The 18631-nt window shown below is 31.8% G+C and overlaps 2 protein-coding genes across 2 annotated transcripts; one reads left to right on the top strand and one right to left on the bottom strand.

Moving 5' to 3' along the window:
* Positions 1–2539: 2539 nt before the first annotated feature.
* Positions 2540–7257, bottom strand: LOC134705188 (uncharacterized). The gene is made up of 3 exons (XM_063563946.1): positions 7119–7257; positions 5334–5439; positions 2540–2696 (listed from the first exon to the last, which is right to left on the bottom strand). The coding sequence occupies exons 1-3, from the start codon at positions 7219–7221 to the stop codon at positions 2564–2566; spliced, it is 342 nt and encodes a 113-aa protein (XP_063420016.1). The 5' UTR covers positions 7222–7257; the 3' UTR covers positions 2540–2563.
* A 9809-nt stretch (positions 7258–17066) lies between these two features.
* On the top strand, positions 17067–18284 carry LOC134705813 (uncharacterized). The gene has a single exon (XM_063564530.1). The coding sequence runs from the start codon at positions 17067–17069 to the stop codon at positions 18282–18284; it is 1218 nt and encodes a 405-aa protein (XP_063420600.1).
* Positions 18285–18631: the final 347 nt, after the last annotated feature.

Here is an 18631-nt window from a genome sequence, read left to right as displayed (position 1 = left end):
CATAAAATTCTTGATATCTTCCGATAAACTTGTCAAATTTTCTTTTCTGATGCAAACAAATGGAAGTATTTGACGACCTTGGATGGCCATACAGTCTTTACACGGTCGGCTTTTCTTATGCGGCGCTTCCTCAGTTGTTTTATGTGTGACGTCATGACGTCATAAATCTAAATGTAGTAACATTTTCATATTGACTACCAATATACGTATGAATAGAAACATAGCGTGAATATACGGGAAAATAGAAACAAGGTGTTTGGGAATATGTATAAGAGAGAACAACCCTACCAAAGAACAGATAAACCAAAGACCAACAATATGTCTTCAACGCAGCGAGAAAATTCCGGTCCTCAGCTTGCCCCTAAATAATTTTGTGTACTTCTTCAGTTACAATGGACAGTAAACTCAAATAAACATATAAATTAACTAAATTTAAAAAAAAAACATACGAGACTAAGAAAGGCCAAATGCTTCTGACTTCGGATAGGAACAACACTGCGGCGGGGTTTAACATGTTTTGTGAGATCTCAAATCTCCCTTTACATGTACTTTACCTCTAGCCAATGTAGAATGAAGAAACACATAGCAATACAAAACAGTGAAGCTCTCCGAGTTCGAGTTCGATGTAAGAATAGGTAAAACAGGAAACAGAACAAAAATGACAATGATACATAAATTAAAAAGCACTACTAGCAGGTACTGACATGCCAGCTCCAGACCTCAATTAATTTGGAGCAGGATCTACTTACCCTTCCGAAGCACCCGAGATCACCCCTAGTTTTTAGTGGGGTTCGTGTTGCCTATTCTTTAGTTTTTGTATGTCGTCATGGTTGTTTCATGTGATCTTTTGTTTGTCTGTTTGTCTTCTTTTATTTTTCGCCAGGCGTTGTCAGTTTATTTTCTTATACGAGTTTTACTGTCCCTCTTGTATCTTTCGTTCCTCTTTTAAAAGGATTGAAAAAGATTGTCGTCATCATATGAAAATCAAGGTGTACAAAATTGCAAAAATGTTTTAGACTAATTACCCAGATAGATTTTCTTAGTATTTATACATTCGAAAAATTAATTGCTTATTTTTAAAACTACTTTTATAAAATACATGTTTGTCACAAACACATTTAACAGTATATGTATTGATGTTTTTTCACAAACCAACGTACACACATCCTCAACACATGTTCCTAGATAGCTATCAATATTAAAACTATTTACTGTAAAAGTTGTTACATAGATATATATTATGCGGTATAATTAAATGTACTTCATGAATTGTAATATAGCATATGCTGTCTTTTTCTATTGTTACAAACCTTTTTGTTAAATTAATATTAAAAAATGATATTATTATTTTTAACGATAATAGGTGTTGTGACTCATGTGATCAATATTAGATTATTAAAAAAAATATCTGATCGTCAAAAAATGTTTAAAAGGAAAGCTAGTTTTCCTGTTCTTGTATTTTTGCATAAGTTACGGCCTTTATGTAATCCATTAAAAAGCTGCCAGGCAATAAACGAACTCTATAACACAATGATGTCTGTCTAATTCGTTTTTCTGTTTTTAGTTCTAGTATATACATGGGTCTTGGTTTTTTTTTGAGCAATGTCTAACATTTTTTAAAGCATCACTGTCGCTCGGGCAAAAATAATCACGAATATAAAATAATGCCTACTCATGTTAAAACTACAAATGTACAAGTGTAGCTTGCATCAATTATTTCTTATATTTTACAAAAAAAAAACTAGGCAAAAGCACATATTTTCTTGCTTTTTATGAAATTTTGCAGAATAAATTTATCAAAATTACTTGATGAATGTTTCTCTTGCAAAATTGTTTACGTGTATCTTATCGGTTTCTTCAATACATGATTCATTTGTTAAATATCATCTTACACATTCCGATATACGGTGGCTGTTTGTGACGCAATCGAAGTAAATCATTTTAGAGAACATCTAGTACAAATGTACCTGAGATATATTTTAGATTGTTGTATATTCGTCACAACTCACATAGAATATAGATTTGAAATGATTTTTTTTTTTACTTTCGTTATTGTAATTATTATCAAAAATTTGATAATGTTGAATTACTTTTATGTCGTGGGTTAATGCATTATTAATGATACTTGCTTATGATTTCATTAGGCGACTAAAAATGCCAATATGCTAATTTGTGCTGTTCAAAGAGCGTTTTTTGGCGTCTTTACTGAATAAAAGCATTTCTGATATCCAAGTTGGATAGACAAGGAAGTCTTTGTTAAATCATTCACAACTTGAACAGGCGACAGAGATGACATATGACATTGACACTAATTTGATGTTTGCGCTAATGTGTTGACCTGTTGATGTCCAATTTCAATGTACATCTAGCGTACACAATGATAAGCCTTCTATCTTTGAGGACCTTTTTAAAACTTATTGTGCAAACTTTTTTTTCGGTATTCATGCTATCCATGTCACCTTTGGCATGATTAATAGACAATTTCAGGTAATAATATCCTCCATGAGTGGAAAAAGAACAAACTAAGAGCGTTATCGTTTCATATCAATTTTATTTTTTAACTTTAACGACCAGTTCCTCCATATCTATGCGGGCATGGTTTGTTTTCATTGTTCTTCAGTACAGCCTTCTCAAAGCATGGACCATCTGCAACAGCCTTGCAGTCTGGATGGAGACCCGACAAAGTCATTCCCATTCTGGAAAGAATAAAAACCAGAGACAATGCATTATTTTCAATCTATTTATTCAATAACAGACTTTTTCCTCATCGAAATCATTTTTCCAAACATACTAATTAGTAATTGAATTTAAGAATGGAAATGGGAATGTTTCAAAGAGATAACAACCCGACCAAAGATCAGACAACAATATATATATATACAACTCGTCTAAACATCAACCCAACAATGTTAGATCTGTAAATTTGCTTTCGCAAATTTTTGGTTCCTCCCTCGCCGGGATTCGAACCCATGATACTGTGATATCGTGACACCATATCAATATCGCCTGCACGGCAGCCGTATACAGCCATTGAGGATCCAATTAAAAACAAGGTAATAAACATATATTTGATATGTCAAAAGCAATTAACAAAAAAATGTTCGTCACGGTTTACATTTGACTTGAAACTACTTTCAGCTGAATAGTTGTCCAAATATTGACGAAACACCAAAGATTATGCCTTATCATTGACTATTGAGTAATTGACTAAAAGGTAAACAAAATGGTGTTGACAATATATAAACACTATGTTATAAAACTGAGAATGGAAATGTAGAATATGCCAAAGAAACAACAACCCGAACAAAGAGCAGATAACAGACGAGGACCACCAATGGATCTTCAACGCAGCAAGAAAAATCCGAACACATAGGTGGTCCTCAGTTGGCCCCTAAATAAAACTGTGTATTAGTTCCGGTTCAATGGACGTCACACTAAACTCAAATGAACATGTAAATTTACTAAACTTAAACAAAAATACAAGACTAAAAAAGGTCAAAGGCTCCTGACTTTGGACAGGAGCAAACATGCAGCGGGGTTTAACATGTTTTGTGAGATCTCAAAATTCCCCCTTCATGTCCTTACCTCTAGCTAATGTAGAATAATGAAACGCATAGCAATACGAACAATAAAGCTCAGTTTAAAATAAGTTCGAGTCCGATTTCGAACAAGAGGCTCTCAAGAGCCTGAATCGGTCATCTTAATTCTTTTGGTTAAATCTCTCATCAATGATTATTTTGGCTTTTCAATTTATTTAAATGTTCTTTGAATCGTCCTATTTTCTTCAAAAGCAAAAACAAATCATTTTCTCCTATGTTCTATTTTAGCCATAGGAGCTATGTTTCTTGACATACAAGGAAATAAAATATAAAATTTATACTAGATACTCTGAAACTCATTTAGCCTAAGTTTGGCTAAAATTGATACAGCAGTTTCGAAGGAGAAGATTTTTTAAAGTAAGTCAACATGATGAACAAATTGTGAAAATAGTCTTTAGAGGGCAATAACTCCTTAAGGGGTCAATTGACAATTTTGGTCAATTGACTTTTTTGTATTAGCTTGCTTAAATTTTTCTTTATTAACAGTTTATCAGATCTGTATCTATAATAATATTCAAGATAATAACCAAAAACTGCAAAATGTCTTTAAAATCATCAATTCAGGGGCATTATACCTGAAAAACCAGTAACCCAATTCGGCTGAAAATTTCAGGACAGGTAGACCTTGACCTAATAAATACTTTAACTTTCGTCTTATTTACTCTAAATGCTGGAGTTTTTGAGATATAAGCCAAAAACTGCATTTTACCCTGTGTTCTATTTTTAGCCATGACGGCCATGTTTATTGACGAAATAGAAAATAAAACACAAGCTTTATTGTATACACCCTACTGATCATTCAGTTGAAGTTTGGTTGAATTTGGTTGAGTAGTTTTAGAGGAGAAAGTTTTTTAAAGTTAGCAAATATAATGAACAAATTGTGACATGTTATTAATTGACAATAACCTCTTAAGGGGTCAATTGACAATTTTGGTCATATTAACTTATTTGAAGATCTTACTTTGCTGATCATTTTTGCTGTTTACAGTTTATCTTTATCTATAATAATATTCAAGATAATGACCAAAAACTGCAAAATTTCCTTAAAATTACCAATTAAGTGGCAGCAACCCAACAATGGTTTATTTGATTCATATGAAAATTTCAGGGCTGATAGATCTTGACCTATTGAACATTTTTATCCCAGTCAGATTTGCTGTAAATGCTTTCGTTTTTGAGATATAAGCCAAAAACTGTATTTGACCCCTATGTTCTATTTTAAGTAACGGCGGCCATGTTTTTTGACGGATCAAAAATCGAAGCACAAACTTTGTGCAGGATAATCTAAGGAACAATCATGCTAAGTTTCATTCAAATCCATTCAGTAGTTTCAGAGAAGAAGATGTTTGAAAAATTGCTAACGACGACAGACGACGACGACGACGACGACAGTCGCCAATTGATGAGAAAAGTTCACATGGCCTTTTAGGCCAGGTGAGCTAAAAAGGCAACAGAGAAAATAAACAAAAAATGACAATGATATATAAATTAATAAAGCGCTACTATACTGACATGCCAGCTACAGACCTCAGTTAAACTGATAGAAAGATGTTGTCTTCATCATATCAAAATCAAGTTTAATCCCTCTCGTTAGGGATTTAGTATCATACAATCATAAAATATACGAGAAGAACATAGCCCTATATTAAATTAAAAATAGATTATGCTTTTTGTTGGATATTAATTATGACATGAGCTAGTATTTACGAAAAGGTGATATTAAGATATACTTACTGACAACAATTTAGGTAGCCGTTGTCACAATCACAGCTGATACACTCGTCATAAGATTCATAATTTTTACCATTTCCTACATGGGCTCCATTTGGTGCAGTACAATCTACAGGTGTAAACAATAGCATTTCATTAGCAAAGAAACGTTCGAACAAATAGTACTTGCATTTTTTGTTTATTTATTTTGATGAACAGTTTCTAAAAAAAAATGACAAAACCATATATAAGTTCAACTTGCTTTGTAAATAAAGTTGTTTTAAGATATGCCTAACGAATAAAAGACACATTAAATATGAAAACGGATCAGACTAGTTTATTGTAGCATCTTGTGAACTTCTTTATCTTTTTATTTACTTGATTGCATAGTAAAATTGAGAATGGAAATGTAGCCATGGATGAAATTAACACTTAATACATTTTGTGTGTCGGAAGCGCTTTCGAGGGTATAGTTCCATGAGAAACGCTCAAAAATAAAAATAATATATTTGAATGGGAAAATACTGAAAAACAACATGAGTTCTATGGAAAAAAAAAAGAAATCTACAGAAAATCATGCAATTTATGATCAATTTAATATGCAGGTGTTGGAACTTTCAGGTAGAAAATTGCGCTACTTTAAGATCACCGAGGCGGTTTCAAATAGTTAACTATTACCTAGGTTTGCATGATAGCGTAAAGATTATTTCAAGTTTGAAGTATGAATTAATTCGTGCTTGAATATATTTATATCTGCACAAGAATAAAACTTTCATTCAAAACTAAATGTATTATTTTCTCAAATCTTTTAAGGCACACAACTTTTTTAAAGCTTAAAACAAAAAGAAAATAGTATCAACTCTACTTTTTAAATGAATTTGGTCAAAAATTCGAACAGTTTTGATTCCTTAAGTGAAAAAACGTTTCAATAAATTCTACATTGATTTCTTACAATGACTCTTAAACTGAATTCTAAAAGTTCAATTTATAACTTTTTTTATAATATGAATAGCGATTATTTATTGAATATTTGTTGTTGTAGATTATCTAAGCACATGATGTAAAAACACAAAAAGGGAGAAACTGGATTGATACATCAGATGATCAATTGTTAGTCAGTGAGAGTACCATTAGCCAAGTAGTCAATACCTCGGTTCTGATATGAAAATACAGACATTGTTTGAAAGTTGTAATAAAATTTCCAGAAAACCTAATTAAGGAATGTACATCCCTTATATAAATTTTGGGTTCCTTTCCAGATTTGAATATATTCTAGTTGAATTTGCCAAATGAGCTCTTCGATGCTTCTATTCGGTTTTGGAATTTTTAAGTGCGTTGGTCCCGGGCATCACTGAAAAAACGTTAGTTGCCAAAAAGGGCGTCTGGTGCAGTAATATAGGTATTGTTTCTAGAGCTCACTGTTCATTTATCTTCGTTGCTATCAATTTTCGTGGATAAAGGAATACATGCATATTAGTGGATATTTTTTTATTTCGTGGTTTTACCAAACTCTACACATAAAGCCTATAGTAAAGTATTAATTCTTTTAACATTTGAATTCGTTTTTTGACTGTATTCGCAAAATCCATGATAGTTGGTTTCTAACGAATACTGATGAATTCACGTTAAATAATCAGACAGGACCAATATATACAGCAAATCTTGGAAAAAATGCACGCATATTTTTCTATTTAATATTTTAAAAATATTATGCACCGATTACATCTAAAATCATTGTGAGTATATTCACACAAGAGAAAGACAAATATCATTAATTATAGTTGTCAAATAATTTATCACTAAGCTTACCTTTTATTCCTGGACCTGCCTGTGACGCAAAACAAGAACCATCTGCTTGGGAAACAAGACTCAGAAATACAAATACTGCGTTCATAAAGACGATTGAAAACATTTTGAAAGTTATCAACTCAAAGCAGGTCTTGTTTTCAATTCCTTTTATAGGAGTTTTTAAACATAAGTACCCAATTATTTTTAACATTTTAATGTTATTAAATTATAATTGAATGTCAAACATATTTCCCTTCGTTTTATTTTTTTTCTTCACAAAATGCCGAGCTTCGCATTCGAGATTTGTGACCAAATGACGATCTTTTAATAAAAAGTTGTTTTTAACAAACTGTTGACTGTTTCATAACAAAACTAAAGAACGTCTTAAAATGGTTTTATAAAGCAAAAAGGTGTTAATTAAAAAGCATCTGAGGATTTTTTTATTTTATTGAATAAAATGTAAAAAAAAATTTATAACAGTGAATGATACAGACATGGGGTGGTTAGTAATGATCATTGGACGGTGTGATCAATAAAGATTGATGATAAATGACAACCTCTAAAAAAGACGTAAAAATTCATATTGAAAATCTTATGATTAGAAAATATATTTCATAACAAGATAAAATATCAAGTAAAAAATAACCTCTTCCCATTTCTTCTGAATGTTGAAATATCTTTCTAAATGGTCAAGATTCTGAATCCTTAACGATAAAAATGATTTTCATATCAACATTAATTGAGTGATAAATATGATGATGTCTTCGTGGTAAGCCATACCATCGAGGGTTAACAAAACTTTGATTTTGTTTTGAAAAACTAAGGATTTTCTTATCTCATGCATAGATTACCTTAGCCGTTTTTGGCACAATGTTTTGGAATTTTGGATACTCAATTGCTCTTTAACTTCGATCAATATTTTGATATGAGCGTCACTGATGAATCTTATGTAGACGAAACGCGCTTCTGGCGTACTAAATTATAATACCTTTCAGTACTATCAGTATCATGAACTAGTACACTTACTAGTAATCTCTTCTTTTTAATTTCAATGTACTTATTAAAGCTTCCATTACAATATGCTTCTCGTGGTACGATGGTTAACCAGGTAACAATTTTTGAAATAAAAACAAAAAACAAAGGCAAAATTAGTTTTTGTATCGAAAGTATCAAGATTATAATAAGTGTATTTCAGAGGCCTGTCGTCTTACTCATGTTACCAGATGAATTTAGAGATATGGGATGAAAAAAAAATGATCAAAAAATGAAAATGATTTGCATTAGAAGTGCTTTGACAGAAGATAAAATACGCTGATAAAACGGAAGTAAAGCTTATAATGTTTTAAAATACCTAAAATAGTAGTTATGAGAGACATTTGTCTCATGCATTAAGATGGAAAAAAATTATTCATAAAAAACATATAAAGATGATATCTATATCATGAATTTCATATTAATTCGGCTTTTTAAGATTGACGTATTCAAAGAAAAATAACTTTTTTCCCTTTTTGTCTGGACAAGCAGCCAGTTTAATTTTCTTGAAAGTTTAAAATGTGACGATGTGCTGGCATGAATAGATAAAGTAGGAAATTATGTAATTTGATACGCAAAACAGATGATTCCGAAATCAAAGGAGGAATGTCACTATTCAAACAAATTAAATAATTTCAAACAATTTGCTAGTCAACGGACGTTAAACTGAAATTGCACTATAAAATTACAGGATGGAATATGTTTTTTATTATGATATAATGTCATTAGTTCTGGTCCTTTGAATTCAATCCGAGGCGCATAGATTATCTTTGCACTGCATTACCAGTCAAGTTTACAGTACGTTGATACTTGACTAACAAAACAGGATAGATTTTTTAAATTTGCTTTTCTAAATTTTGGTTATCGTTTTAAATTTTAAACGCAAATCATCTGGTGTGTACTTCATCTTTGGCTCAATATCTTACCTTTTTGATGGCTTTATCGACTCATTAACATTTTAACTTTTTTTATATTTTCATATTAACCTAGCTATAAAACTAATTCTAACCTACCATTTTCGTCGACAAATACGTGTATCAAATCAGGATTGCGGTTTGTAGGTTTCCATTCGTTCTGTTTTTATGGACTGCTCCTGTTTATATTTACATTTGAGTTTAGTATTTTTGTGATACTTTTTGTAATGCAGAATTATATTAAAAACGTTACCCCTTTTCATTAGCAGATCTGTTCCTTTAAATGTTGTAATTGATTAAGTTATTGTCATATCGTTATATATCAAAAAGTCATGCGTATTTCAATTCACTTCAAATTTGTTTTTCTTTCTTGTTTGTAATCCATGTATACGTATTTATCTTACGTCTTGTACATTTGAAGGAACATCATTGGTTAACAGCTACCGTGAGCAAACTTTGTATGTTTGGTAAAGGTCAAGTAGGCATGGTTATTTTTAATACACGTAAGGTAGTCACGTACCTGAATAAAACCAATTAACGTTTCGCCCGGACACCAGATTAAAATATTGGTGATAAACGATTGAAACAAATGCAGAAGACATATTAAATTGGAAATATGAAGATGTGGTAAGAGTCTCAATGAGACAACTCTCCATCCATGTCACAATGTATTTAAATTAATAATTATAAGACAAAGTACCGATACTTCGGTAACACAGAACAGCAAGCTGTAAATCGCCCAAAAATGACAAGTGTAAACAAAATAAACAGACAAAAAAACGATATAATCTATAGATAGAAAAACTCTCATGAACCATATCAACAATCTACGACTGAACAACAAGTTCCTGACTTAGGAAAAGTGCAAACAAATGCAGCAGATTCCAACGTTTTGACGTCTATGTACATCCGAACCTAAAACAGAAGTATTACATAACGAAATAGAAAGTCTTACTATAAATTATCAATTGTGATTGCTTTATTAGAAAAAACAAGTAATGTTATTACAAAGACTTATTACAACATTAATAAGATCTCTATTACTAATCAATATACTTATTGCAATTTTTGTATCTATGAAAGAATTAAATAAAGTTTAACGTAATTTATAGAAACGATAAATCTGACTTACTTAATAACCAGTGATGCATTGATTAGCCTTTTCAATAGTCGTCGGGCGCGAAAAGGACGATAACTCAATTTTAGAATTTAATATTTTTGGAGACGGTCAATTTGCAGAATTCCATGCTTGATCATTACGATTTTTTCTTTGGCCGTTGATGACATAACTATTGCTGTATTTTTCGACAATAAGGTATATTTAACAAGGCAGAATTATCAATGTATTATCGTGGTATCAATATATGTTAGGAATGTTAGATACCTGAATTATTTGTAATTTTGGCAAGGACAGTTCATCACGTCCACTGAAAACATGATTTTGTAAAATATCACTTATCGGCATCTCCGGGCGGCAAACCAGATTAATTTCCTGATGATCTCTACTACAGCATTCTGATTGTTGTAAATTGCTACATATTATCATTTTTTGTGAATCGATGTTTGTTTACATTATCAACAAATGTGAGCAACATTCTAGGTCGAGTTGTCGTTCGTAGTGATATAGTTTGTTCCAAACCATTGTTTGTTTCTGGTACATAACACTATTCAGTACATATTTGTTAAATTGAATAGATATTACTGTTTTGAAATCATTTTTTAAAAAGACTTATCTATGTTCTAAAATTCAATTTTTGCATCGTTGCTTATTATTTATAACCCTTGTTGAAAGACCTAATCATTTTATATAATTTGTTTGGAAATATCCTGTTGATTGAAATCCGACCGTGCAAGGGCTGTATAGCCAGTCAAGGTCGTTAAAAACTTCCATTTGTTGTTGTTGATTGAAAGCAGTAAAACTGTATGTAGTTAATGACAACATCCAATGATTGAGCTGTTAGTGGCCTAGCGATCAGTCCAACCATGGAGTCCAACCATGGAGTCCGGACCATGGGAAGCTGCGCTCTGCCGGCTGCGTTCTTATTGGAGTCATTCAATGCGATATTTCTCTACTTTTGGTCTACATAATAAAAATTGTACTGATTGAAAAAAAATATATATTGTTTTCATTTATTTTATTTAGATAGCGCTATTACATTAGGCATCCATCGTATTTTTATTTATCAGTTGTCAAATTAGACCAATCTTTGATCTGTATCCTCTGCATAATGGATCCTTTTCTACCTCAGGCATAGATTACCTAAGCTTGGTTTGGCAAAAATTTTAAGAACTTTGGTCCTCAATGCTCTTCAACTTTGTACTTTATTTTGCCTTTTTAACTTTTTGGGATTCGAGCGTCACTGATGAGTCTTTTTGTAGACGAAACGCGTCTGACGTATATATGTAAAAATTACGAGTCAGGTTTTTTTGCTTTAATGTGAATGGACATCTTTTTTCACACATCTCATTTTTTAACTCCCATGCGTATTTGTTATTATCAACTATATGTCATTCACGCACATAATACAAACTGTCTTTTCACAAAACACCAAAGATTGCATAACAAATACATACTCAGGGATTTTATCGAGCACAAAGTGATGAATTAATTATTAAACAATTTGGTTGAGCAAAATAAATATCCAAAATATGTTTCAGAAATAGACTATAGTTGACTAGCTACCCCCTCGTGGAACAAGATTTATCTCTCCTGAGATTTAAACACATTGAGATTGAGATTGAATTGTTTCCCTTTGATAACAGCCAGTTCAAAGTCAAGATTATTTGTTTGATCATTGATTACATTCGTTAAAATCTGTGACATCGCTACACAAAATCATAACGAACGAATTGTCATACATAAACACCGTATGATGGATGCAAAGGAACAAGGACAAGAGAATGTCAAAACAACAGCAAACCGTATTAATATTAACATTATTTGTGTCCTGGCGATATCACAAGAACCGTTACTGATGAATGGTGAAAGTGAAAATCGTCAATTTCAAATTTGATCTCCATTTTGTAGTCAGTATATATCAACATATTAAAATTTGAAAAGCTTAGTTTGAATGGTTCATGAGTAAATGCAACAACGTGAATGGAAACGCCATTTCACAATCTTTCAAGAACCATAACTCCTGAACGGTAAAAGTCAAAATCGTCATTATTGAACTTGACCTCTATTTTGTCATCAGTAAACATATAATAATTTCAAAAGCTTTGGTAAAATGGTTCATGAGAAAATGAACGGACACGACTGGAAATACCATTTTTCAATCTTTCAAGAACCATAACTCATGAATGGTAAAAGTCAAAATCGTCATTATTGAACTTGACCTCTATTTTGTCATCGGTAACAACATCTTAAAATTTGGGAAGCTTTGGAAGAATAGTTCATGCATAAATGCACGGACACGACTGGAAACTCAATTTTTTAATCTTCCAAGAACCATAACTCCCAAACGATAAAAATCAAAATCGTCATTATTGAACTTGACCTTCATTTAGTTGTCAGTAATAACATATAAAATTTTAAAAGCTTTGGTTGAACGGTTTATGAGTTAATGCACGTACACGACTGGAAACTTCATTTTTCAATCTTTCAAGAACCATAACTCCTGAACGGTAATAGTCAAAATCGACATTATTGAACTTGACCTTCATTTAGTTGTCAGTTACAACATATTGAAATTTTAAAAGCTTTGGCTGAACGGTTCATGAGTTAATGCACGGACAACATTTGATTGAAGCCCGCCCGCCCGACTGCCCGCCCGCCCGACTGCCCGCCCGCCCGACTGCCCGACCGCCCGACCGCCAGCCCGCCCGCCTGCCCGCCGTACATCCCGAAATCAATAACCGACATTTTTGTCACAAAAATCCGGTTAGAAATTAACCAAAATGGATGAAAAATCGTCTCTTTTGTCAAAAATCTTAGTATGGAAGTTCCCTTTTATATATTGAAATGTATAGAAAAGGACAACTATGTGTATGTTACATTTATTTACAGTAAGTTTCTTTGGGTACATTTCGGTAGTATATTTAGAGAACTCTGGATTATATAACGTAGAATATCATCAAGATAACAGTAGAAATTGTTTAATGCGTCAATCAAATGTAGCAATGGCGTGTCTTTACTGAGTTTTTTTATATATATAATCTGAATTTTCCAGCAATAAAGGATAAAATTTGCTATTAAAGGGGGGCCTTTAGTACCAATAGAAATACCTACTAGCTGTCGAAACACTTGATTGCCGAATATATATATATATTCAATAACAGTGTATGCATATATATATATACAACTCGTCTAAACATCAACCCAACAATGTTAGATCTGTAAATTTGCTTTCGCAAATTTTTGGTTCTTCCCTCGCCGGGATTCGAACCTATGCTACTGTGATATCGTGACACCAAATCGCCTGCACTGCAGCCGTCCCGCTAGACCACACGACCACCTGGGCTCTCAAAAAAAGAGCTTTCGGTGGCCATATGTTACCTTTCCACGTCAGTTTTAATCTAGCGGCGTACTACAGTACATGATATATAAGACATGAAGATGTTGTGGTTACAGATCAGCTAAATTATCTATAGTAAAGGATCCTACAAATTAATGTAAGATACAGTCACAGAAAATAATATGCATACACTGTCATTGAATAAAGTTAAAGCTTCAATCATATCTTCACATTTCCAGTAATTGTTTCTACTTGTGGTCTCCTATAAAGACATGAACATAGTGACCATAACTTAAACTAGATGTTTCACAGTAACAAATTGAAGGAGCGCTATTTCCTATATTGACGTCTGATGATACTGACGCTCACAATCAAATATCTGCTTTGGGGGGTGGGGGGGGTTGGGGGTGGAGAATACGAAAATATCGGTGGTTCTGTGTTATCAAAATATGAAGGTATTTGGCTATAGATGGTGGAATCATTGAATTTACTAGATAAGTTAATAAAAGAAATACCTCTATTAATATATTTCAATTTAAAAAAATCCTGTTCCTGATTTTCAGGTTTATCGATATTAGAAAACACATTCTGATCACAAAACGCTGTAATGATAAGGATGCATTCGTACATAGGGCTACCATAAATTTAGCTTTATCACACTCCAGAAAAATATCATAAAGTTGACTTATTGGAATATGACCAAGTTTGCATAATAAAGTGTTATATTTTTGGTTTTGTCCATTTAGTTGTAAATATTTTGGATTAAATCAAAAGTCCAAATTATTGACTCTCACGAAAGCTTTATGTTCAGCTGAAATTTCTGTCAACACGATTTGATAAAATTATCTACATATATTATCGTGTTATATCATTTGCGTTCCTTAAATCTTAAGATTTGTACACGTAGATATACGTATAAAAGTTATTATTAGGAAAACGTAAATTATATATTTTGTTATTTTCAACATCTACACGTATATAAAAAAGGAAAATGTATGATGGGGTAACTTTTTTAGGTCATGATAAAGTATTATGAATCTAAATTTATCAGATCTTCGTTAGACATCATGGTTGTCAGTATTAGTATATGTAAATTTAGTTTTACAAATTGGCTTTAGAGATTCGAGCATAATATATCATGTTTCCACACGTTTGCGAAAACTACCAAAAAGCTTCATTTTGGTGTCGTTAATAATTGATATGAATAAAGGTTTTTCCTAAAATATATTTAGGGGTCTCGAAGGCAGAGTGGTCTGAGAAGTTATTACTGTAATCACTAGTCAGTAAACACCGTGGTTGTGAGTTCGAACCCCGCTTGTGCGGCTGCACTCTACTCCAATCTAAGTTGGCTAGGATTGCCAGTTTTCTTATCGAAAGTCTATGGTTTTCCCGGGGCACTCCGGCTTACGTAACCAATAAATTAATAGAAAATGTATTCTTTCGGCAAGGACATTTTGTGGTCTGGTCTTTTTTTATTATTCAATGTTGGCATACCTTTGAGAGGACTGAAATGTTCTAATGATTCTGCAAAAAAATGGATCTTATACTATTTCTGTATTATTACCATATATACACAATGAAAGTGTATGATTTTTCGCAGCCATATCAAATTTACGTAGAAAAAAAACACTCAAACAAATGTTTCACTTTTTACATCACCTATCGAAAAAAACGAGTAAGCATTTCTACACTAGAACAGAAGTTATACAACATTTTTGATTAAAATTCTATTGATTTCTTATCGAATTATTTAAGAAAGTAATGAAATGTTGTATGGTTAAATTGATTTCGATCAATGTATATTGTACGATATGTAACAAACTTTTTCTTTTGTAACGCTTGTTTTTTTTATTATATTATATTTTAACAAAATCAGAAATGCACGGTGGCATATGTATCCAATAATTACATTGACATATCAAAGGTATACTATTGAAAACGTAAGTTTGTCTTAGCTTACAATATATACATCAATAGGAAAAGGTATTATAATGTCACTTGTTTTGACCCAACAAAGAGAAGTATAAATCTATCAAATATCAATCATCAAATGTTTGATAGAAATCCTTCTGTCGGGCATCATTATTAATTTTTGAGAATTTTGAGGGGAAAAAAACTACTGCATGCAATGCTTATACAATTCAAGGTAAATACAAGAATTTCCACGCTTAATAAAGCGATTTCTTTTTTAATATCAGTATTTTAAAAACTGACTGATTTATTTTTAACTAAAATCACAAATAAACGGACAATGTAACAAAACAAGCATACTTCTTTTTTTCAAATATTTTACAGTAGATTTGCATTTATAACATAGTTTTTGAGTTTTTCACGTTTTGATATAAATAGTATTATTTATTTCGTTTCTGAAAATATATTGCGTCATAATAGAAATCGTGTCTGGGATTTTAAATATCCACAAGTGATTACGTGAGAACTCACCAAAATCCTTTTAAATCTTTTTTAATTCGTATTTTTCAGCTGAGAGTGTGATTTTGGGTACAAAATTTATATGCTCAATATATCCCTTAATCATATCAACGCAACAACCTGCAAGTAATTATTACACTTACACTCTAGGATTTATATTTTTATTTACTAGTATGACTATTTTCCTGGACGATAAGATGGTGTTTCAGTTCGTATTTAAATGACAGTAGTGGACGTATTACATAGTGCATTCAACGATTCTCCAAGATAGTGGAAGAATACTACTAAAACAGAACAGAACAGAACGTCTCTACATAAGAGAAACAAAACAATTAGTAAAGTGTAAAGTAAAGTACAAGAGTGACGTCACCATCAATCAAAACATGAAGGAACAACGCAATTGCATGTATTCTATATTTGGTTTCTTCGTTTTCATGTTCGTTTGTTATGCATATTACCAGCATATTCCCTTTTCTCTTTATAAGGTATCATCCGAAAGGTTATTTACCATACCTGAGTTAAGAAATAGCAGTTCTCCCTTTTTAGTAGATACTTCATTTTGTCAAATTCCGCATATAGATCCGTTTGATACATCAGTGAAACGCATGTTAAAACATGGAACTGTCTTAAAGTGTGCCATAAAGGATGACCTATTATATTCAATAGGAAATACAATATTAATTAATTGGAAAGCTGTCAATAACTCGCAATTTAAAAATAAAATGAAATACTGCAAATATGAAGTCATTTGGCGACCATATGATGGAATGCATCACCACAACTATTTTAAGTTTATAAACAAAAGTAATGAATTCGTAGATCATGTTGATATATCAAATGAATTTGTTCGTGTAAAATGTTACACTGAAGCTGGTCTAGATTTGTATACAAATTTCTTTTCTTTTGTTCATTTAAAAAAAGACGTCGAAGATCGATGTGAACAAAATGCAATTAAATTTGCAAACACACGAAAAGAACAGTTAAATATTTTGATGTTGGGTGTTGATTCAATAGCTCGAAATAATATGCTTCGTTATATGAAGAAAACATGGTCGTATTTGGTAAATGAAATCAACGCCATAGATTTACTAGGCTATAATAAAGTTGCTGATAACACTTTTCCAAATATAGTACCGATGACTGCGGGAAAATCTGCAGATCAGTTACCAAGGAACAAGTCAGTACGGTTGATGCAAATGGACGACTATAATTTTATATGGAATAATTATTCTGCAAAGGGATATAGAACTTTCTATGCTGAAGATGATCCTGATATAGGAATGTTTGATTTTACTGGAGCTGGATTTAAGAAAAAAACTCCAGGAGATTACTACAATAGGCCTTTTAGTGTTGCTATGGAAAAAAATAAAAATATTTGGAATTCTTATCACAATTGTGTGCATGGGAGAACAGAAACCGATATAGTTCTTGACTATTTAAAGGATTTTACGAAGATGTTTCAGTATAAACCACATTTTGCTTTCTCATTCATCACAAGACTGACACATGATTATCTTGATGGAACATATAAAGCAGATACAATATATCTCAAATTTTTCAAAGACATGTTTGAAAGAGATACCTTAAAAAATACCGTTGTATTCTTTTTTAGTGATCATGGAATGCGTTTTGGTAAAGTTAGAGAAACGTTTGTTGGAAAAATGGAAGAACGTCTTCCTTTTATGTTGATTGTATTCCCCCCATGGTTCCTTAAAAAGTATCCAGATATTAATAGAAATTTACAAATCAATGCTAGAAGACTTACAACTCCTTTTGATATCTTCGCAACATTAGAACATATTTTAGATTTCAATGGAATTGCGAAAAAGGAGGTGATAAAGAAAAGATCTATGAGCTTGCTCAATGAGATTTCCGAAGACAGAACATGTGTTGACGCTGATATCCAACCTCATTGGTGTACTTGTTCTAAACTTAAAACATTAGATATTAAAAATAAAACCGTCATCAATGTTGGACATACTATTGTATCTTTGATCAATCAAGATTTAAAAGATTCCTTTGACGTTTGTGAACAATTATTCTTGAAGAGTATAAAACACGCTCTTCTTGTAATACCGTTTGAAAAAAGGCTTCGAATTAAGAAGACAAGACAACACGTCATGGATAGGAAGGTTACAAACAACGATCGTGTTAAGTCTTATATTGATTATCAGATAACAGTTCAAACAACGCCTGGAGATGCTGTCTTCGAGGTGACATTACGATTTGACCAGAAAGGGAAAACATATGACTTAGTAGGTGATTTCAGTCGTATTAATAAGTACGGTAATCAATCACACTGTATTGAACAACATCATCTTAAAAAACTTTGTTACTGTAAAATACAGCAATAGAAAAAATCAAAAGATCATCAAGCGCTCTTTAATGCCATCAAGGTAAAACAAGTATGAATGAAAGTTTAGGGAAAATTAGTTTACCGATGCTCAATTATTATAAAAAGATTAAAAAGAAAAACACCGTTTGCGGTTGACATCTTTAAGGAAACATTGACCGCTGATGACTATGATTGTTTGGTTTTATGTTTTAACACGAGAAATAAGTTTGATTGATCTCCAACCTATAATATGTAGAAACATGAGTCTTTAATATATATCTCTTCATCATGATAGTATCATATTTCATTTGCCTTACTTCAAATAAATAGTATTCATCTTCAGATTGAGTTTCAGCGGTAAAAATT

Source organism: Mytilus trossulus, chromosome 2 (genome assembly GCF_036588685.1).
Source record: "Mytilus trossulus isolate FHL-02 chromosome 2, PNRI_Mtr1.1.1.hap1, whole genome shotgun sequence".
In the NCBI taxonomy this organism is placed as follows: domain Eukaryota; kingdom Metazoa; phylum Mollusca; class Bivalvia; order Mytilida; family Mytilidae; genus Mytilus; species Mytilus trossulus.
This window is presented reverse-complemented; position numbering and strand designations above follow the sequence as displayed.